Below are 22,942 nucleotides of genomic sequence, written 5' to 3' on the forward strand. Positions count from 1 at the left end.
ATCTTTCCCCCCTTTTGCTTCCTACAGTGCTTAAATAAAAAAGAAAGAAAAAAGTACCCAAGCCAGCCAACTCCTACCACATTATATATTTTCAGTTTAAAAATCCACTCCCTTTGTGTATTAAAAAGAAGCTTCATCCAGTGTTCTTCCTGTCTTGGAGATATTTTTCTTCATATTTCTCTTGATCCTGCATTATCCTCCTCAATTGCAATTGCCTGAGAGAAAATTAAGTATTACAAATAGCAACTTCTGTTGTTGTCATGACAGTGAATGACATTTGTAAAATGTTATGTCTTTGTTTGGTTTTATTTTGGTGCCAGAGTTCAGGAAAGCTGTCTGAGCCTTCACTTCCCATAGAGGATTCCCAGGATCTGTATAACGCCTCCCCAGAGCCCAAGACACTTTTCCTAGGAACAGGAGACTTCCAGTTCTCACTGGAAGATGACACTCAGAGCCAACTGTTGGATGCAGATGGGTAGGTAGTTTTATGTTTTTGTGGGTGGGATGGTGCTGGGTACTGCTTAGTTTTGTTTAAAAATAAAGTGAGCCTCAGTCACTCCATCTGTGCTTTCTCTTCTGAGAAAGAGAAGGTATACAGACTATTAATATTACAGTACAAGCTTGAAAAAAGTCTCCAGAAAATGAAATGTAAATAACCCTTGCTGGCATCCTTCAATCTTACCTCATGTGAAATGCGCAGCTCTTGTAAAGGCGTCAAATTTCCCTGTATCCATCCTACCATGTTATGATTGTTGGGTTGGATTGAGAATTGACAGAGCTGTGGCACATTACGTGGACATAATGCCAAGCCCTACTCTCGCATCATCTGAAGCCAAATTACCCTTTACCCTTTACTTTTTTTTTTTTACAGAGACAGAGAGAGAGTCAGAGAGAGGGATAGACAGACAGACAGGAACGAAGAGATGAGAAGCATCAATCATTAGTTTTTCATTGCACATTGCGACACCTTAGTTGTTCATTGATTGCTTTCTCATATGTGCCTTGACCGCGGGCCTTCAGCAGACTGAGTAACTCCTTGCTCGGGCCAGTGACCTTGGGCTCAAGCTGGTGAGCTTTTGCTCAAACCAGATGAGCCCGTGCTCAAGCTGGCGACCTCGGGGTCTCGAACCTGGGTCCTCCTCATCCCAGTCCGACGCTCTATCCACTGTGCCACCGCCTGGTCAGGCTTTTTATTTATTTTTATTTTTTTAATATACATAATTTTATTGCAAAACTTTTTAAAAAACAAAATGCAACATTCTAAATAACCCAAAATTTACTACTGAGATGAAACTAATTCCGAGTCTGCTTTGCTACCATATACAAGTCAAGAAATTAAAGAAACCATTAAATATTTAGAAACATTTAACATCAGAAGCCTTAAAATCTAACTGTATGCAGTAGCCCCTCAGAAAGCTACAACCTGCATTTTAAAAAAAGTATTTTCTCTACAAAGAACCTTATCAGCTATACAAAAATCTGTACAGTTTTTATATTGAAGCTAATATTGAGCTGCACTTGAGTTCACATTCTTAGCCAAACAATTGCCTGAGCATACAAACATACTCCATACACATTACAGGACAGCCATTTATTCTTCATCTTCATCCTGTTCCTCCTCATCATCATCTTCCTCTTCTTTCTCCTCATCTTCTGGTTCGTTCTTCTTCTTTGAACCTGTTGGCCTGCCAGGACCCTTCTTTCCCACTTCACTTTTGCCCTTGGCACGGTATGCAGCAATATCCTTTTCATATTTCTCCTTTAGCTTAGCTGCTTTTTGCTCATATGGTTGCTTATCTTTGGCTGACTGTTCAGACCACATTTCACCCAGTTTTTTTTGCAGTATGGACAAACCAGGGTGTTCACTTTTGATCTTTGGGCGATGTTCAGAGCAAAACAGGAAGAAGGCAGATGGAGGCCTTTTAGGAGCATTGGGATCTTTTTTCTTTCCCTTCTTGTCACCTTTGGGAGGAATGTAGTTTTTCATCTCGCTGTCATAGCGCGCTTTGTCGCTCTTGGCCATATCTTTGAACTTGGACTTTTCCTTTGCTGACATGGTCTGGTGGTAGGTTTTCCTTAGAGTTGTGCCATGCGGCCGGGTCTATCTTATGCTTTACTTTTTGAATAGCATTTATTCTTTTGTAAAATTTCCTTCTCCTTCTTTATTTTTTTTATTTTATTTTTTACAGAGACACAGAGAATCAGAGATAAGGACAGACAGGCAGGAACAGAGAGAGATGAGAAGCATCAATCATTAGTTTTTCGTTGCGACACCTTAGTTGTTCATTGATTGCTTTTTCACATGTGCCTTGACCGCAGGCCTTCAGCAGACCGAGTAACCCCTTGCTCGAGCCAGCGACCTTGGGTCCAAGCTGGTGAGCTTTTGCTCAAACCAGATGAGCCTGTGCTCAAGCTGGCGACCTCGGGGTCTCGAACCTGGGTCCTCGGCATCCCAGTCCAACGTTCTATCCACTGCGCCACCGCCTTGTCGGGCTCCTTCTTCTTTAGATTATCACAAAGCTAACGGTTGAATCTTTTGTATTCTGGTTTGGGATTCAGCTTCTAACTTTGGTATTGGAAATGAGTTGAGTTTTCCCCCCACTACTTTGTTTTTTCCCTAGTGTTTCTTACATTCTTCATTGTGCTTGTAGGTTCTTAAATGTTAGAAACCACAGGAATCAGTACCAAGCTTTGAAGCCTCGATTACCATTGGCCAGTATGGATGAGAATGCCATGGACGCTAACATGGATGAGCTGTTGGATTTGTGTACTGGAAAATTCACATCTCAGGATGAAAAAGCTCTGCCCAGGAAGAGCAACAAGAAAGAGAACATGGAGGAACTTCTGAATCTTTGTTCAGGAAAATTCACCTCTCAGGGTAAATATCCAACAAAGTGCATCAAGATCACCACAAGTATTCTTTGGGGGTTTTTTAGATTCTTGATAGTATTTTTTTTTAAAGATTTTATTTATTGCTTGAGCTGTCATGGTGCAATGGGCTGAGGTCGCAGGTTCAAAATCTGGCCTTGTCCCGTCAAGGCACATACGAGAAGCAGCTACTATGAGTTGATGCTTCTTGCTCCTCCCTTACCCACCCCCCACCTTTCTCTCTCTCTTCTATAAAATTTTTTTATTTTAATAATTAATTTAGATGTGTGACTTTATTTATTTTTAAGATTTTATTTATTGATTTTAGAGAGAGGAGAGATAGGTGAGAGGTGTGGAGGCGAGGAGCAGGAAGCTTCAACTCATAGTAGCTGCTTCTCATATGTGCCTTGACAGGGCAAGGCCAAGTTTGTTTGTTTTTTTGTTTTTGTTTTTGTTTTGTTTTTTTACAGAGACAGAGAGAGAGTCAGAGGGAGGGACAGACAGACAGGAACGGAGAGATGAGAAGCATCAATCATTAGTTTTTCATTGCACATTGCTACACCTTAGTTGTTCATTGATTGCTTTCTCATATGTGCCTTGACCGTGGGCCTTGAGCAGATGGAGTAACCCCTTGCTCGAGCCAGCAACCTTGGGTCCAAGCTGGTGATCTTTTGCTTAAACCAGATGAGCCCACGCTCAAGCTGGCAATCTCGGGGTCCCGAACCTGGGTCCTCGGCATCCCAGTCCGTCGCTCTATCCACTGTGCCACCGCCTGGTCAGGCCAAGGCCAAGTTTTGAACCTGCAACCTCAGCATTCCAGGTCGAGCTTTACACAGTGCCACCACCATAAGTCAGGCCACTACAAATATTCTTTGTTATTGTTATTTATTTTTTTTTTTACTGAGAGGAGGGGAGGCAGAGATACAGACTCCTGCATGTGCCTCAACTGGGATCCACCTGGCAAGCCCACTAGGGGTCAATGCTCTTCCCATCTGGAGCTGGTGCTCCATTGCTCAGCAATAGAGTAATTTTTTAGCTCCTGAGGTAGAGGCCACTGGAGCCATCCTCAGTGCCTGATGCCAACTCGCTTGAACCAACTGAGCCATGACTGTGGGAGGGGAAGGAAAGGGAGAGGGTGGAGAAGTAGATGGTCGCCTCTCCTGTGTACCCTAACCAAGAATTGAACCTGGGAGATCCACACGCTAGGCCAACACTCTACCACTGAGCCAACGAGCCAGGGCCAAGTATTCTAGAAAAGAAATCTCTTACTCTTCAATGAAAAGTTTACAGAAAACAGGATATGATGGATTCTAGCATGTAGGTTGAATTTACTGCTTAGCTCCCTGACATGTAGAGCCCTTACTTTCTTTTGGTGGTGAAGTGTTGACTTAAGATTGCTCTTGCCCTGGCTGGTGGTACAGTCTATAGAGCATTGTCCTAGAGCACTGAAGTTGCCGATTCAATCCCAAGGGTGCCAGCTCAACTCAAAGGGCACTGGTTTGAGCCGCAGTTAGGGCACATATGAGAATCAATCAATGGGTGCACAACTAAGTGGAACAATGAGTTGATGCTTCTCTCTTTCTCTCTCTCCCTTCTCTTCCCCCACCTCTTTCCCTTTCTTTCTCCTTACCCTCTCTCCTTCCCCCCCTCAAATCAATGGGGAAAAAAGATTGCTCTTAATATTTGTGCCAAGCTTAGAAAAGTGTCTGGTGTATACTAAATTTCATATAAATGTTCATTTATTACTCCTGCCAGCACAACCCTGTCTTTCCCTGACACCCTTGCTAGAATATAAGTCCTGTGAGAGTGGGGATCTTTGTTCTGTTCGCTACTGTACATAGCAAGTACTAAATAAGGATTTGTCGAATGAATGAATAGCTGGTAAACTCTTTCTGGCAAGCGTATCTTAGAACTGTATTGAACTGGCATGTCTTTAGATGGGTAGAAAAAGGATAAAGCTGTCATTCCTTGGTGACAGATCTTTTTCTTTGTTGTGATGTAGATGACTCCACTCTGGCTCCATCAGACTTAAATAAGCAAGAGAAGGAGAGCAGCTTGGGTGATCCAATGGAAGAAGCACTTGCTCTTTGTTCAGGCTCTTTCCCAACAGACAGGTGAGTCTCAGTGATTGGTGGAAACTTGGGAAGGCTTCATCTTCTTACAAAATAAATTCTAGGATTAGGTTTTATGCTCTTAGCAATAACTGGCCATCTTAGGGGCTTTATATCCTGTCTGAGAGCATTGCAGTGGGTCTGAGTCTCATATTTGCATGTAAGGAAACTATAATGCTTTCATCTAGTTGGTAGAGAACAGGGTAAAAAAGAGGCAAAAATAAGCACGTGAAAGTGCTCAACATCACTGATAATTAGGGAAATGAAAATCAAGATCACAGTAAAATACTACCTCACACTCATTAGAATGGCTACTCTAAAGAAAAAACAGAAAGTTCCAAGTATTGGTGAGGATGTGGAGAAATTTAAATCCTTGTGCTCTGTTGATAGGAACGTAAAAATAAACTGCTATAGAAAACAGAATGGCAGTTCCTCAAATTAGAATATGATTCAGCAATTCCACTTTTGGGTTTATATACAAAAGAAGTGAAAATGGACTCAGAGATTTGGTCCCCCATGTTCATAGCAGGAGTAGTTTTAAATCAAAAGGTAGAAACAGCCCAGGTGGATACAAAATGTGTTGTGTGTGTGTGGGGGGGGCATACATGATGGAATATTATTCAGCCTTGAAAAAGGAAGGAATTTCTGATAAATGCTACAACATGGATAAACTATGAGGACATTACACTACATGAAATAAGCCAATCAAAAAAATACAAATACTACATGATTCCACTTATATGAGATACTTAGAATAGTCAAGTTCATACAGACAGAAAGTTGAATGAGGGTTGCCAGGGGCTGAGGGAAGAGAAGAATGAGGAGCTGTTTAAAGGGTACGGAGTTCCAGTTTTGCAAGATGAAAAGAGTTCTGGAGGTTGATAGCGATATCTTGTTTTCTGTTTCTTGGAGAGATTGTTAGTACTGATAAATATTTTCAATTCTTAAATTCTCATAGTTTGCTTTCAACAACTCACCCATTGATTTGTCGATTGCGTTTTAGGGAAGAAGAAGGTGAGGAAGAGGAATTTGGAGACTTCCGGCTTGTCCCAAATGATAATGAGTTTGATAGTGATGAGGTGAGTTTGAAGGGAGCAAAGTTGTCATAACTGAACTTTGTGTATTGCTGTTTTTCTTTTTTCCTAGTCTGAGTTCTTGAAAAGTTTAAGTTTGGCGTTTTATCAGAAGCAATTTCCTAGAATAAGATGTTTGGGCATTTGTTTATAAATCCTGCTTCAGCTGAGGACACATTTTATTCTGCCTCACTTTGGGTGTGACCCTATATGATTTTGCAGGATGAACATAGTGACTCTGATAACGAAGACGAGGCTCTGGAAGACCACGAGGAGGAGGATGAAGAAGAGCTCCTGAGACAGTCCGAGAAGTTGAAAAGGCAAATGTAGGTGTTCGGTACATTCCTTCAGTTGCTAGAAAGTCTTTCACAGTTGAGTTGTAGCTTACCACCTTTTTGCCTTAATTTGCTGGTTCTCTTTTTGCTTTTTGTGGTTAGCCTGGATTAAAGAAAATCCATTCACGTGTTATCTCTGTACAGAACATTTCTAGGTCCTTCAGCTGTGTCTCACATGACATTGTTTCCTTTCAAGTGTGATCTGACTACTGCTGTGTGTAGGGATATAACCATAGTCCTTGTTCTGAACACATAATACACTACTTGGAATGTAACCAAAGGTCATAAGAGCTGAGTCACTAGATCCTGAGGATCTAGTAGTTAACTGTAATTTCTAGTAATTTTTCCCAATGAATTACTGTCTTTCCAGGTTTTTTTCATCTTAGTTTTGGGCAAAATACCACCATTTGTTTTCTCAGTGTTTTGTTGTTGTACTGATTCTGAAAGTAAACCATTTATTTTAGAATATTTGAAAGAATATAGAAACATTAAGTTAAAAGTCATCCATGTTCACCATCCATCCATTATCATTATTAAACTGTTGATGGTGGTTGTTGCTTCATCACCTTTTTTATGCATGTATTTTTATATAGTTGGAATCTGTACAGTTTTTTATATATACAATTTTGCTTTCTTTCTTACTTAGTATATCTATAAGCAATTTCCCATGATGTTACAAGTTTTATAAAGAGCATTTTAATAGGTATTTGATATTATATTGTATGTGGATGACTTTTGGAATTCACAGATAGAGCATCATCTTGATTCCTATTAGAGTTATATTATAGTTTTGTTTTGTTTTGTTTTTTATATATATATTATAGTTTTTAGCCCATCATTCCATTCTATTCAGATCAGGGGTTTTTTTTGTTCATATTTTTCTGAAGCCGGAAAAGGGGAGGCAGTCAGACTCTCACATGCGCCCGACCAGGATCCACCCCGCATGCCCACCAGGGGGCGATGCTCTGCCCATCTGGGGCATTGCTCGGTCACAACCAGAGCCATTCTAGCGCCTGAGACAGAGGCCACAGAGCCATCCTCAGCGCCTAGGTCAACTTTGCTCTAGTGCAGCCTTGGCTGCGGGAAGGGAAGAGAGAGACAGAGAGGAAGGAGAGGGGGAGGGATGGAGAAGCAGATGGACGCTTCTTCTGTGTTCCCTGGCCGGGAATCGAACCTGGGACTCCCGCACGCCAGGCTGACGCTTTACCACTGAGCCAACCGGCCAGGGCTTCAGATCAGTTTTGAGTTCTGATTTATCACTTGTCGAATTAAGTATCTCATACAGCTTTGGGTCATCTATAGATTTTTCTGAGGCAGTGGTTCTTTTTTTTTTTTTTTTTTTTTTCTTTTCATTTTTCTGAAGCTGGAAACAGGGAGAGACAGTCAGACAGACTCCCGCATGCGCCTGACCGGGATCCACCCGGCACGCCCACCAGGGGCGATGCTCTGCCCATCCTGGGCGTCGCCATGTTGCGACCAGAGCCACTCTAGCGCCTGAGGCAGAGGCCACAGAGCCATCCCCAGCGCCCGGGCCATCTTTGCTCCAGTGGAGCCTTGGCTGCGGGAGGGGAAGAGAGAGACAGAGAGGAAAGTGCGGCGGAGGGGTGGAGAAGCAAATGGGCGCTTCTCCTGTGTGCCCTGGCCAGGAATCGAACCCGGGTCCTCCACACGCTAGGCCGACGCTCTACCGCTGAGCCAACCGGCCAGGGCTCCGGCAGTGGTTCTTAAACCTTATTTAAGTGTAGAGTCCAAATGAAATCTTATAAAGAATGACAGCTAAAAGTTGAACTCCTCAGACGGTAATGGGAAGATTGGGAAACTTAGAGGCTAGTAGCCCGTGAAGGAATTCCCCAGAAACCCTAGGATTTAGGGATACTCAGCTTTAAAAAAATAATGTAAGTCTTTGATAAAAATTAGCCTTCAGAAAGCCATCAAAATTTTGCCACTCTTGGCTGAAGATAACAGAACTTTGAACTCAGGTGGCAGCAGATTTGTTCTCAGTGGGAACTGGAGTCAGGAAAACTAACTAGCAGTGGTTTTGATTACCAGTAACTCTGAGCCTTAGTCATGTCTGTGATTTGGTGGAGTGTAAGAGATCCAAGTCTCTTTCCTTTCTAATCCATTCTGTCTCCTAACACTAGTGAGCTTAAATAAAAAACAAGACAGTTTGAGCCTTCTAGCAGGTATGTCTCAAATGTGTAAAGAGATCAAGAGTTCTGGTTTTAAAGTCACCAAGCTAGTTGAATCCAGGCTCTGCTACCTCTAGCTGTGTGACTTTGGGTAAGTAGTTTGCTCTCTGGGTCTTAGTTCCTTCAGGTGTAAATTGAAAGGAATAATAGTACCTCCTCCTGAGGATAATGCAGTGAGGTCTGTAAAGCACAGTACTGGCACACAGTATTATGGAATGATAGACTTCTAAATATTATCAAATGTATTATATATGAAGTTAAACTTATTGTTAGGTGGCTCTGTGTTCCGCTTTTCTCATTGCTTCCATATTCTGTGTGTGTATTCATTGTTGCATTTTCTATTCAAAATTATGTTCCAGGAGATTGAAGAAATACCTGGAGGATGAGGCAGAGGTGTCAGGGAGTGACGTGGGAAGTGCAGACGAGTATGATGGGGAAGAGATCGATGAATATGAAGAGGACGTAATTGATGAAGTACTTCCTTCGGATGAGGAACTACAGAATCAAATCAAGAAAATACATATGTCAGTGTCCCAACAAGCCCTGCTGAGTAATGGGGTTTGTTTTAAGACCCTATAACTAGCCAGAGTGGTGCTTGATTTGAACACTGTACTTTTCCTATTGTAGGAAAACGATGTTAGATGATGATAAGCGACAGCTACGTCTATACCAAGAGAGGTTCCTAGCAGATGGAGATCTGCACAGCGATGGTCCTGGTCGAACAAGGAAATTCCGATGGAAAAACATAGGTGTCTTGGGTTTTGCCTTTATTTATTTATTTATTTATTTATTTATTTATTTATTTATTTGAAAGGAGAAGAGATAGTGAGGCAGACTCCCGCATATGCCTTGACCAGGATCTACCTAGCTACCCTATCTAGGGCCAGTGCTCAAGTACTGAGCTATTTTTTAGTGCCTGAGGCTGATGTGCTCCCACGGAGCTATCCTCAGCATCTGGGGCCATGCTTGAACCAATTGAGCCACTGGCTGTGGGTGGAGAAAAGGGAAAGAAGGGGGAGAGGGGAGAAGCAGTTGGTCACTTCTTCTTTGTGCCTTGACCAGGAATCGAACCAGGGATGTCCATACGCTGGGCCAACTCTCTATCCACTGAGACACCAGCCAGGGCTGGTTTGTGCTTTAGAAGCAAATGGTATCATGTGCATGTTTGTCCAGTATAAAATGAGAAGTGGAAATCAAAACCATAGCAGGCTGTGATGAAGGACCTGGATGTAACCATTATTTTCTTTTAGTGGATGGGGAAACTATGTGTCAGTATATGGTAAATGCTAAGTGTCCAGGTATCCTCTCCTATGGGAATTACAGAATGTTCATAGCCTTAACTCTTTGCTTTAGATGATGCTTCCCAGATGGACTTGTTCCACAGAGACTCTGATGATGAACAGATCGAGGAACAGCTTGATGAGACAGAAGCCAGATGGAGGAAGGAGCGAATTCAGCGAGAGCAGTGGTTTCGGGACCAGGTAGGGGATTTCCAAGAAATTTGCCTCTTTTGATCCTAGTGTATAAGGAGAGGACCTAGTCATCCAACTTGTCATGATAGTTTCAAAATCTTGGGCAATGTATTGCTGTTCCTTTTAGCCCTTGAGTTTTCTTTTGTGCTTTGAGAAGGTTTATCATGGGCATGTTTTTGTGTTTGTTGAAAATCTTTTTTCTTTTTTTTGTCTAAAGCAATAAAAATTTGCAAAAAGGAAAACATGATATCTCAAGTACCTTAGCTTCTTACTCCAGGCTATGCTAACTGTTGGGGGAGTTGTAGACTTCTGTTCATGCTGTCTGGTTTTTATTTCCAGGCACAGCAGGGGAAAATTGCAACTGAAGGAGAAGAAGAAATTGGGGAAGACAGTCAGTTTATGATGCTGGCCAAGAAAGTTACAGCCAAAGCGTTGCAGAAAAATGGTAAGCTCTTGGTCCTCCTCAGGATCTAGCCCCCTGGATTGTTAGTGCTGGAGCCTGGGAGGTGACTCCAGCCTTTAGGGGCTATTGGGCTATTGCAGCTTAGTCATGGACCTGTGTCTAAAAGTGTCTTAAAGAGGTGGGGAGAGGCCCTGGCTGGTTGGCTCAGTGGTAGAGCGTCGGCCTGGCGTGCAGAGGTCCCAGGTTCAATTCCAGGCCAGGGCACACTGGATAAGCGCCCATCTGCTTCTCCATCCCTCCCCCTCTCCTTCCTCTCTGTCTCTCTCTTCCCCTCCTGCAGCCGAGGCTCCATTGGAGCAAAGATGGCCCGGGCGCTGGGGATGGCTCCTCGGCCTCTGCCCCAGGCGCTGGAGTGGCTCTGGTCGCAACAGAGCGACGCCCTGGAGGGGCAGAGCGTCGCCCCCTGGTGGGCGTGCCGGGTGGATCCCGGTCGGGCACATGCGGGAGTCTGTCTGTCTCTCCCCGTTTCCAACTTCAGAAAAATACAAAAAAAAAAAAAAAAAAAAGAGTTGAGGAGAGACAGTGTTCTTGGATCTTACTCTATTTGGTTGTGAAGGTTGTTTTTATGAGTATAAGTAGCTGGTTTTGCTTTATGTTCTCAGGCAGTTCAGAGGAGTGAATTCCATATTTTTTAATTTAGCTGCCCAGGATTAAATACCTAAGTGTTAGAGCTAGAATTTGAACCCAGATATATCTAACTCCAGAGCTGAGGCTCTTAAATACTGTTCCATACTCTTACCATTCCTTTATTACTGTTAATGATTAGTCAGCAAGTTCAGCTTGGTTGTCTGTCTTCTTGTAGCCACTTACTATGGTTTCAAGTCGCCATTATAAAATAATTAAGAGCACAGTGGATAGAGTGTCGAACTGGGATGCAGAGGACCCAGGTTCAAAACCCCGAGGTTGCCGGCCTGAGTGCGGGCTCATCCGGCTTCAGTGCAGGCTCACCAGCTTGAGCGTGGGGTTGCTGGCTTGAGTGTGGGATCATAGACATGACCCCCATGGTCACTGGCTTGAGCCCAAAGGTCACTGGCCTGAAACCCAAGGTTGCTACCTTGAGCCCAAGCTCACTGGCTTGAGCAAGGGGTCACTCATTCTCCTGGAGCTCCCTGGTCAAGGCACATATGAGAAAGCAATCAATGAATAACTAAGGTGCCACAATGAAGAATTGATGCTTCTCATCTCTCTCCTTCCTATCTGTCTCTCTTTCTGTCTCTCTTGATTAAAAAAAAAAAATCGAGTTTTTGGGGCTTTGGTTTATTGATTTAGTTAAATGTTTCTTAGCATGTTTAGATTTAAAAGTAGTTCTACCCAGTTTTGCCCAGAACAAGTCTCTGTCTTTATTCTTTTCAGCCAATCGCACAGTGGTTATTCAAGAATCAGTGTCTTTACTCAGAAATCCTTTTGAAGCCATCAGACCGGGAAGTGCCCACCAGGTTGGTTGGGGACATTGTTAGCCTGACATCATGATCTGCAATGTTCTAAAGGCCCGGGTCACGCTAAGGGAATACTGTCATTCGGGGAGAGAGGTGGCTACAGGCAATGGAAGTAGATGGCAGAGGACCCTGCTACCTCTCTTCTGCTGAGTGGGGTGGGAATATGTCCTCTCGGTACCCAGGGAGACAGGGAGAGATCGACTTCTCGTTCTTTCTTTGGCACTTGGAATTTGATACCAGACGACTCCTCTTTCCTCAGCTGAAGACGGGCTCACTGCTAAACCAGCCCAAAGCTGTACTTCAGAAGCTGGCTGCCCTCTCTGACCTTAACCCCAGTGCGCCCCGGAATGCAAGGAACTTTGTCTTCCATACACTTTCTCCTGTCAAGGCTAAGGCAGCAAAGGAATCATCTAAGCCTCAGGTAGGGAATTTGAGAACTGATATGATGGCTTTCCGACGCAGAATTTACTTATTTCAAAAATACATATTTCCGCCTTAACGGCTTATGCTGCAGTGTTCATCTCGCACTTCCCAATAAGGTACAAGGACATTGCCACCCCTAACAGGTAATCAGTTTTGAAAATTTTCCTGGAAAGTTTACATTTCTTTCTTTCTTTTTGTTTTCTGTCATTAATCGGTCATGATTTAACTATGAGTTGCCAAAGAGCTAATTGGAGGTAAGCACCTGTATGAGGGTCTTGAGCTGGCCATGACTCTCCCTCTGTTCTCTAGGTGAGGAGAAAGGGTCCGTCCTTAATGAGGACTCCATCACCTAAGCGCCTCAAAACAGGTGACAACACTTCAGGACTGAAGCCGAGCATCTTCAGATACTTGGAAAGCTAACAGCATCGGATGCCAGCACCCGCTCTGAGACTGCCCGGAGGAGTCCTGGCATCGAAGGCTAGAACTGATGCTCCTGTGGACGGTTCTCCCCTTCCTTCAAACCAGTGCATTAGGGTTGCCGGCTGAGATTCCGGCTCTTTGCCCTGCGTGGCTCTGGCCATCTCTGATCGTAATTCTTCAAAACTGATCTTAATTCTGCAGTGTTTACAACGTTGACTCATGGGACACTTGGGTGAAGAATTAGTTCCTTCATTAAGTACTTGACATTTTATCCTAGCAGCTTCTTGGGTTGATACCTCTTTGTGGAAGGAGTGGTTAGAGGTAGAGGAGGAGGAGGAAAAAGTGTGGCATTACAGAAACTTACAGAAAGCAGAGAAGGCAATGCCAGCATGGCTCCTTCACATCCGTCAGATCTGTACCATCACAACCAGCACTCAGCGAAAGACATGCTGCTTAGAGGGACCAACTGAGGGGCTGTTCTCGAGTCTTGCCCCTTCCATTTTCCTATACGCCTCTTCCCAAGACAGCCGATTAACCTTTGCCTCCTTTATGGTAAGGACTCCCAAGTCAGAGAGGCCTTGGCCCCAATTTTCTGGTTTATAAGGATGAAGATAAAAAGTTATACCCAGTGTCTGTTCACATGAGATAGCCTGTGGGACAGAGCTCTCTCTTCCGGGACTACTTGAAACGCTGTTGCGCCGGGCCCTCCCTCCCCATCCTCACAGAGAAAAAAACAGCCATGACTTATTACATTCACCTGGGTGAAGTATACTGCCCTAATCAGTCAGAGGATACTTTAATGATCCTTCATTGCTTATTTTGATAGAAGACCATCATGGAGTTTAATCAAAATATTGTTAAGAGAATTGCCATCATTCGTGAGTTTCCCTGAACTACCATGGCACATTCAGATTTTTAGACAGATTTTCCCCTCCTCAGAACTGAGCATCACTGCTGCCTTGCAAAAAACATTTTATTTGAATAATGTGGTTTCGCTGTCAGGATCTGGACTTGGGAAGTTGTATGAATTGTGCCAATTTTTAATTGACAGGTGGGCAATGCCAATCTAATTGATGAAATTAGGGAGTAGGGCCTGACCAGGCGGTGGCGCAGTGGATAGAGCGTCGGACTGGGATGCGGAGGACCCAGGTTCGAGACCCCGAGGTCGCCAGCTTGAGTGCGGGCTCATCTGGCTTGAGCAAAGCTCACCAGCTTGAGCCCAAGGTCACTGGCTCGAGCAAGGGGTTACTCAGTCTGCTGTAGCCCCACAGTCAAGGCACATATGAGAAAGCAATCAATGAACAACTAAGGTGTTGCAACAAAAAACTAATGATTGATGCTTCTCATCTCTCCATTCCTGTCTGTCTATCCCTCTCTCTGACTCTGTCTCTAAAAAAATAAAAAAAAAAAAAGGAAAGAAATTAGGGAATAGGTTTCCTCCAGTTGTTTCTAATACACAGCATGCTGACTTTGACAGAAATTAAGTTTGTATATTTGTAATTTTCTAATGGGGGAAAATGTATGTAAAGATGTTTTAATATGTATATATTTTTTCAGTAAATCCCAATCCCTTGCAGGCAGGATTTTCTGTCCGGATTGAATGCCCACCCTTAGGTCAGAGCCTGTCCAGAGTGGAGGAACATGTTGTGTTCAGGCTGTCTCCGAGGGAAGCCTTCTGGAGCGAGGGGCTGCTGCCACTGGCCCCTCACAGGCTTCTCAACTCCAGTGAATTGATCAAATTAACTTGCCAAGTGGTTTGGGTTCAGTACAGATGAGGAGAGTTTACGTAAACGATACCTGTTTCTACAGCCTTTGGACTGGCAGCCACTGGTCCGAGGTGAGAGTTACCACCGCTCCCTTTCAGAGCCCCTTTTATATCTATCTATGAGGATGGTAATTCATGCCTATCTCAGGTGCTGTGAAGCTTAGGTTGGAATCTGTCGGTGGATGCATTATATCAAGTGTTACTCTGCAAGCATAAGGAATTGCCAGCGTCACCACTGTAGCTTCTTTTGCAGACCTGTTAAAAGTCCTTTGCGGCCTGACCTGTGGTGGCGCAGTGGATAAAGCGTCGACCTGGAATGCTGAGTTGAAGCTTCCTGCTCCTCCCTCCTTCTCTCTCTCTCTCTCTCTCTCCTCTAAAATGAATAAATAAAAAATAAAATAAATAAAAAAAAATAAAAAAGTCCTTTGCCACACGATTCTCAAGTTTAACATCTTTAAAAATGTGGTTTTTCTCCTAAAAATCTGCTCTTCCTCCTGAGTTTGCCATTTTATTTCATCTTATTCCTTCAAATGAGTTGAAAGGATTATTTTTTTGGTTGTTAAGCTATGACATGTTAGATTCAGGTGTACAACCTAATGATTTAATATCTGTATATATTGTGAACTGATCAACACAATAAGTCTAGTTAACATCTATGACCATACATAATTACAAAATATTTTTTCTTGTAATGAGAACTTTTAAGATCTATTACCGCCTGACTGGGCGGTGGCGCAGTGGATAGAGCATCGGACTAGGATGCAGAGGACCCAGGTTCGAGACCCCGAGGTCGCCAGCTTGAGCACAGGCTCATCTGGTTTGAGCAAAAGCCCACCAGCTTGAACCCAAGGTCATTGGCTCCAACAAGGGGCTACTCGGTCTGCTGAAGGCCCGTGGTCAAGGCACCTATGAGAAAGCAATCAATGAACAACTAAGGTGTTGCAACGTGCAATGAAAAACTAATGATTGATGCTTCTCATCTCTCTCCGTTCCTGCCTGTCTATCCCTCTCTCTGACTCACTCTCTGTCTCTGTAAAAAAAAAATTCCCTTAGCAACTTTGAAATATACCATCATAGCCTGACCTGTGGTGACGCAGTGGATAAAGCGTTGACCTGGAAATGCTGAGGTTGCCGGTTCAAAACCCTGGGCTTGCCTGGTCAAGGCACATATGGGAGTTGATGCTTCCAGCTCCTCCCCCCTTCTCTCTCTCTGTCTCTCCCTCTCCTCTCTAAAATGAATAAATAAAAAAAAAAAAAATATATATATATATATATATATATGCCATCATATAGTATTAGTAACTCTAGTCACCGTGCTGTCCATTGCCTCCCATCGCTTATTTATTTTATAACTGAAGGGCATCTTTGACACCTCCTTCCTTAGTCCCATGATCAGTCTCTAAGTCCCGTTACTTATTTTTTAAAAGACTTGATTTAATTGATTTTTACAGGGAGAGGAGAAAGAGGGAGGGTCATGGGGAGTGAGAAGTTTCAACTCATAGTTGCTTCATTTTAGTTGCTCATTGCTTGTCCTATGTGCCTTGACCAGGCAAGCCCAGGGTTTTGAGCCTGTGACCTCAGTGTTCCAGGTCGATGCTTTATCCACTGCGCCACCACAGGTCAGGCTAAGTCCCGTTATTTCTATTTTCAGATTACATTGGAAGTCAGCTCACTTCTAGCTCTGTAGCCAGTGCTCTATTCCAAGATGCCATAACTTCTTGCTTGGATATTAAAGCAGCCTCATGATCTATTTCGCTTCCCTTCTGCCCACTGTGCATAGCAGCTAGAGGGTGACCTTTGTATAAACAAAACTTAGAGGATGCCACTCCCCCAATTAAAACCTTTCAATGGCTTTCATTGTACTCAAAATTAACTTCCAACTCATGACCTACAGGCCCTCTGTGATTCAGCTGTGCCTTTCAACCTCCCAGCCACTCCATTCACGTCACGCTCAGCTGAGGCTCCCACAGTGTCCTTCCTTCTCCCGACATGCCCTTCCCTCTACCCCCTTTGTCTGGCTGATGTATAATTCTCCAGGTGTTAGCTTAGATTTCACTTCCTCAGAGATGGCTTAAGTTACCTATGTTAGTTTCCTATTCCTTTTTTTTTTTTAATCGCCATTTGCCACCTTATTGTTTGTCTAGGTCTGTCTTCCCCATTCAACTTAATTCTGTGAAAACAGACGATATCTGTTTTGTTTAAAAATGGATGCTTTGGGTAGTGCTGTGCCTGGCACATACCTAAGTGAGTATTGATTGGGTAATGAATGACCCGAAGCCTGGAAGAGCTAATGGTGAAAAGCTTGGAGCTGAATGACCTACGGAGAAGCTTTCTAGTGAGGTAGAATAGAGGTGGTTGCTATGTGAAACCTGAAGCCCTTGTTCAGCAACTTCCAAGTGACAGGACCTTGGATAAATCATTCTCTGAACTTCTTTCTCCTCACCCGGAAAATGAGGCTAACGTGAAGCAGCTTGGTTTAGCTCACAGGGTTGTGGTTAGGCTCAGAGGGACAAATTAATGTGAAGTGATGGAGGCTGAGCTAATGCCAGGGAAGGACTGGTGCTCGTGCCTCCTTTATGGTGGGGCTCTGGGAAGGAGAGGCCACACCTCACCAGTCTCCACAACTACCAGCCCATGGGCCCATCTCAGGACCAGGGATGGCCAGCCATGGGCTGGGACTTGTGAGAGTGGTCAAGATGGTGGTCTGCTTGTGTGCCTGGACTTTCACAGTGAGCTGGGGAAGTAGGTACAGCTTTGTCCATGGCTGATGTCACCTTGGATTTTACCTTTTTATACCCGGGTGCCAGCTCTCTCTGCCCCTAGTAGCTCTATTGTCTTGGTCTGTACTGTCCACACCCTTTCCATTCCCTCTTTCTGTCCTCTCTTCTCTCACCTTCAAGCTTTTTCATTTTCAGTTTATTGATCTAGTTCTTTCCTGTGGTGGGATACCTAATAGGAAAAGGGAGTTTGAAGCAGTTACAGCCTAAGGGTGCTTGGCAAAACTGTGGGCCTGGATGCCTGGGTTCCTCCCCTTTATTTTCAGAGGAACCACAGTTAGTCTTCTTGGTGGCTGGTGGGTGGAGGTGGGGGTGAAGAGGCAGCTCAAGCTCCAGGCCAGTCTCGGTGGAGAGTGCTGGGGCAGGGTGGCTGGGAGTGAATCGTGGTGTCGGCTCTTTATCCCCTTTCTCTCAGAGGCTGAGGGAAAGAAAAAAGCTGACTGCCCACCCCTCTCTTTGTCTTGTCTAATTTAACTTACGTTATTTATCAAATAGACAGGTTATTTGGAAAACCAGATGGACCCAGGCAAAAATCATCTGGGTTTTCCAAATGTGAAAAATTAGGTTCTGAGGGCCCAGGAGGAAAGGCATGCTCGTGCACGTGTGTGTGTGTGTGTGTGTGTGTGTGTGTGGTTGGGAGGGGGTGAGGAGTATTGAGGGTACTTTATGTCTCTGTAGTCAGACCCAGAAATTGCTTCATGACATTCAACTTCCCCCTTCTTATTCCTTCAAGTTCTTTATGATTAGAATCTAAATGAGAAAACTACAGTCTTTATGTTGTTGGCTGGGAGTGCTGAGAGGTTTAATTGGCCGAGGATAAGAGTGTGTCAGGGCTAGAATAGAACAGCAGCTGACAGCCTTCTCTCTCTAGCCCTCGCCTCCTACGGAACCAGTGGGTTAGCAAGAGGCGCAGGTGACAGAGAGGTTTCCAGAACAGAAACCTCCACCTCTTGTCCCTTCAAAGGTACCCCAAAATGATCGCAGCAGTTACTGAAGTTAGACGTTAGGGGAAGAACTTACTGTTTTATGACTTCCCAATGATCAGATGACCAAAGAACACTTGCGATTAAAGGTTGTCTCTTCCCCTAAATAGCTAGAGAAGGGCCTGACCAGGCGGTGGCGCAGTGGATAGAGCATTGAACTGGGATGTGGAGGACCCAGGTTCGAGACCCCTGAGATCACCAGCTTGAACGTGGGCTCATCTGGTTTGAGCAAAGCTCACCAGCTTGGACCCAAGGTCGCTGGCTCGAGCAAGGGGTTACTAGGTCTGCTGTAGTCCCATGGTCAAAGCATGTATGAGAAAGCAATCAATGAACAACTAAGGTATTGGTTTCAACGAAAAACTGATAATTGATGCTTCTCATCTCTCCGTTCCTGTCTGTCTGTCCCTGTCTATCCCTCTCTCTGACTCTTTCTGTCTCTGTTAAAAAAAAAAAAATCCTTAAAAATAGCCAGGGAAGGAATTAGCACGTAGTCACAACCAGGAAGGAAGGTTCGAAGCCTGTGGTTACCTCTGGGCAGCATCATCGTTAGGAAGGAGTTGCAGCAGGAGGCTATGGAGATTCTTGGCTTTGATAGAGGAAATCGGGCTGAAAGCAGAAAGAGCCATCTTTCCACCGACACACATGCACACAGAACAGAGCCAAGACCCTTTCTGGCCTGAGGAATCTGGCAGCGGCAATAGCACTTGTTCCATTGTAAGTGCCATTTTGTAAAGTGTCATTGGACTGTGAAAGCCACTTAATAACTTGATCTCATCTGAATAATCTGAGTTAATACTAGCTCCACAGTGGTGAGGATTAAGTAAAAAAAGAATTGTAAAGTGTCTGCTTCCAGGCCTAGCACATAGTAAACATCAATGAGTGCTTGTTGAATGAATGAGTCCATGGATCTGAGCATTAGGGCCCTGGTGACCATTTCCAAAGGTTGATGTATAACAGCTTGAATAACTGAGACCTATGGGCTGTCCTGTTGAGCCTGGAGCATGAGGCATGATCTTATCCTGCCATTCATTTAACACATGTTGAACGAGTATCCATGGTGTGTGGGGTAGACCCTGCAGTGTACCAGCCTATCCCTCTTCCATGAAGGCCTGCCGGCCCAGCTACTGGAGCACTGTCTGCAGACAGCCTTCAGCCGTCGTCCCCTTCGGGGCTTGCCTCAGCTGCAGAGAATGCCTTGCCCAAGGTCTTGCCCCTTTTCAGGACAGCCCACCTCCAATGACAACAGGGGAATAATTGCCTGGCCATCTCAGCTCATTTCCAGACAATTCTGAGGACCATTCTAGCTTCAGAACTCCCCTAGCGCTTGGCTGAGGCTATCATGGCCCTATATGGCGGTTCAGCTTCTGTTCCCTCCCTTCCACAGATGCTGATCCAAAGGGCACTTCTTTAAAGATTTTTATTTATTCATTTTAGAGAGAGGAGAGAGAGAGACAGAAAGAGAGAGAGACAGAGAGAGAAGGGAGGGAGAAGCAGAAAGCATCAACTCCCATATGTACCTTGACCAGGCAAGCCCAGGGTTTCGAACCGGTGACCTCAGTGTTTCAGGTCTACGCTTTTACCCATTCCGCCTCCACAAGTCAGGCCAAAGGACACTTCTTAACAAACACCCTCCAGGCTAAACTGTCTGAGTTTGTTTCCTGGGGAATCCAGCCTGCATGTGTGCCAGTCCTGGTGGGCAAGGCTTTAGGACAAGAAATGATAGACCGCTTTGCAGTTTCCAGTACCATTAGTTTCCAGCATAGGAGGTGTTGGTGCTGTCTTTTTTATGTCCGCCAGAGGGCAGCAGCATCAAAGCAACCCGCTCTCCTGACTGTCAGAGGCGTGGCGTGGGGCCTTTTCCTGTCCCCTCTCAGTTCCCACCACCAGTATCAGTATTAGGCTCACCTCCCTTACTGTGTTCACCTTCTAGTCTAAAAGAAGAAAACTTTCTGAACCTGTCTAGGCCTTGGTTTTGTTCATCTCAAACCACCCCCCACACCTCCCCCCACCCCAGCACCAAAGTCCAATCTGTCTTCCTACTGCAACCCCTTCCCCCTCAGCTGGGCAGACTCCTTGCCCAGAATCTCCCAGCCCACCACACTTAACACCCACAATAGATTTGTTTTCTGTGTGACAAGGTAATTATGAGCTTGGGGCCAGGAGGCCCGGGGGCCAGTCTGAGGATGTCACTTCAATCTGGTTCTCCCTGTTCTACTAACATTATTGATTTTTAGTTTTATTTATTATTATGATTTTTTTGTGTGTGTGATCTGGCCCTGGTGACATGAGGTATGGAGGCGAGAGGGCAAAACCCATTTATTCTTGTCACAATTTAGCTTCTTGAAACCATCTACCCACCCAACATTTTTTTTTTTAATCTACAGGTTTTAGTACCTTTGTTTACCTGTCTTCATTCTCTCTCCTAGTCCCAAAGTTTGACCAAAGATTCTTCCAGGAACTGGTGGGGGCTGGGAGAGGAGTGAGGACAACAAACGTGTCATCTTTCGTTAGCAGCCATGAACTATCCCAGCAAGCTTTTATTGCATTCCCTCACCTGTCTGTTATTTCTAGGCTAAGTTCCCCAACTCCCTGCTTCTTTCTCATTCCTTCCCCTGGGTAGTCCTGAGACGACCAAGGTCTGTGCTATTTATTTATTTATTTATTTATTTATTTATTTATTTCTATAACAGTTTTTCTTGCTATGAAATGGGTGAGAAAAAACAACCTGACCAGGAAGCTTTCAGAGCCAGTGGGACTGAGAGTGGATGGACCCAATTCATAGTTAGCCGGCCTGACCTTTGGGCTAGCAAAGCCTCCCATAATGTACTCAACTTCCTCATGGGGAAGAGGAAGGGCAGGCTTCAGGCAATAAATTACAAGTCGGAGGGGGTGCTCTTGACCAAGATGATTGCCATGGGAATCAGCTGAGGCCAAGGGCTATTTGTGGGGCCACGTTCCCCCAGCCTGTGTTCTCTGTGTGTGCCAGGAGAATGAATAAATCATTGTTCAGGGGCGGGATGCAGCTGCCGGACTCCTCCCTTCGGCACATGCCCCGACTCCAGCTCCTCCATTGAGGGCCGCTGGAGCAAAGCCGTTTATACACCCAGCTCCCCAAATCCTATTGAGGCCCCCTCCTCTGCACGAGCCATCAGCTCCAAGCCCATTCAGCCTGGCCCTTTGTGCTGGAGGTTAAGTGGTTACATGTGGGGGGCACCCAGAAAGGACCTGTCAGGCCCTGAAAGGCTGTGCTGATACCAAGCCCTCCTACTGATGAATGGGGTGAGTGGAGGAGAGGTGGGCGGCCAGAGGATGGGGTGGGGGAGAGGGCATGGGGATTACAGAGCCCACAGAGGCAGCTGCTAGGAAGGGGGTGGGATGGGCACCCCTTTTCTCATTTCTCCTTCAGATCAGATTTTCTATTTAACTCACTCCCTTTGCTGTGGGCTCTGGGATGTTCCAACAGCTTTGGGACCTTGGATTTGGCTTTTCTGGTCTGCGGGTGGAAGAGAGGTTTGGGAGAGACCATTTACCACTCAGGGGAGAAGGAGTCTATTTCATTCTTCCAGCAGCTCCAAAACATGCCTCAGTTTCCCCTTTTTCCTTTCAGGAGTGGGAGGGAAGGTTGGGGCAGGATGCATTTCCTAGGTCTGTGGGGTACAGTGGACTTGATACTGTGCTCACTGAGCTTTAAATGCTTCCTGGAGCCCCATCATGAGCAGTTTAGGGTGGAGGGTTCAGACAGGGAGAGATCTTAAACGGGGTGTACTGCAAATATTGTGCCTAAAAATAAAAGGTCCTAAGCCTTCTACAAATTATTTTAACTTCACATTTGATGTATGTCCCCCTCATTTTATAGCTGAAGAAAGAGCCATATTGGAGGGTGGGGAATGGACCATCTTACCTAGTGTGATCACACAATTTCTTGATAGCTTTGAGTGGCACTTTACCTTTAAGAAGCAAAGGAGAAATGGATGAAGAAAACAACTAGGTCACCAGCTTTGTAGGCCTTTCTTTCCTAAGATGAGCTAATTCTGGGGAATTATTTTCCTTCTAATCTGCCTTAAGGGCTCTCCTGCACATTAAATGTCCTCCAGGGCTGTGCTTGGTCTTGGGAGCCCAACTAACAATGTTCATATTATGTTATTTAACAATGTTCAAGGCATATTATCTTTATTTAACCTCAAGAGGTGAAAATGATTTGATTTCCCTAAGTTCCCAAAGCCATGTAAGGACATTGACAGATGATCTGAGCTCAGGAAAAGAGAATAAGGCAGGCTGCAATGTGGCTTCTACTCCTAAACTAGGAGCCTGTGCTTTGTTCTGATGTGGAAACTTTGGGGGCTTCCTCTGATTTCCCTGCTGCCCCCAGGAGGAAGCCCCAGCTCCTGGGAATGGTGGTCAAGGGCTTTCACCTCTTGGTCCACTTTATCCTCTGGCTTCATCTCCCACCTCTATTGCCCCCCCCCCTCCCAGTGACATTGTGGTCTTCCCTGCGTTGTCTCAACACACTCTAAACACACACACCACATACTGTCACCTTGGCCTTCTATTTTCTGTTGGTGAGCTTCTATTTATCCATAAAGGTGGGGCTCAAATATCACCTCTATAAAGCCTTTCCTTTCTCTAT

General features: G+C 44.8%; 1 protein-coding gene and 1 pseudogene across 1 annotated transcript in view; one reads left to right on the forward strand and one right to left on the reverse strand.

The window, feature by feature from the left end:
* CLSPN (claspin) overlaps positions 1-14,981 on the forward strand; it is a 37,706-nt gene extending 22,725 nt beyond the window's left edge. The window contains exons 14-25 of the mRNA XM_066269699.1: positions 321-475; positions 2,652-2,878; positions 4,871-4,982; positions 5,983-6,058; positions 6,275-6,378; positions 8,936-9,100; positions 9,204-9,325; positions 9,930-10,057; positions 10,388-10,493; positions 11,865-11,947; positions 12,207-12,368; positions 12,680-14,981. Coding sequence (XP_066125796.1) covers positions 321-475; positions 2,652-2,878; positions 4,871-4,982; positions 5,983-6,058; positions 6,275-6,378; positions 8,936-9,100; positions 9,204-9,325; positions 9,930-10,057; positions 10,388-10,493; positions 11,865-11,947; positions 12,207-12,368; positions 12,680-12,790 — 1,551 coding nt within the window. The 3' untranslated portion in view covers positions 12,791-14,981. The remainder of the gene's footprint in view (positions 1-320; positions 476-2,651; positions 2,879-4,870; positions 4,983-5,982; positions 6,059-6,274; positions 6,379-8,935; positions 9,101-9,203; positions 9,326-9,929; positions 10,058-10,387; positions 10,494-11,864; positions 11,948-12,206; positions 12,369-12,679) is intronic.
* On the reverse strand, positions 1,578-2,056 carry LOC136329144 (high mobility group protein B2 pseudogene; annotated as a pseudogene).
* Positions 14,982-22,942: the final 7,961 nt, after the last annotated feature.

Source organism: Saccopteryx bilineata, chromosome 3 (assembly GCF_036850765.1).
Source record: "Saccopteryx bilineata isolate mSacBil1 chromosome 3, mSacBil1_pri_phased_curated, whole genome shotgun sequence".
NCBI classification, from domain to species: Eukaryota; Metazoa; Chordata; class Mammalia; order Chiroptera; family Emballonuridae; genus Saccopteryx; species Saccopteryx bilineata.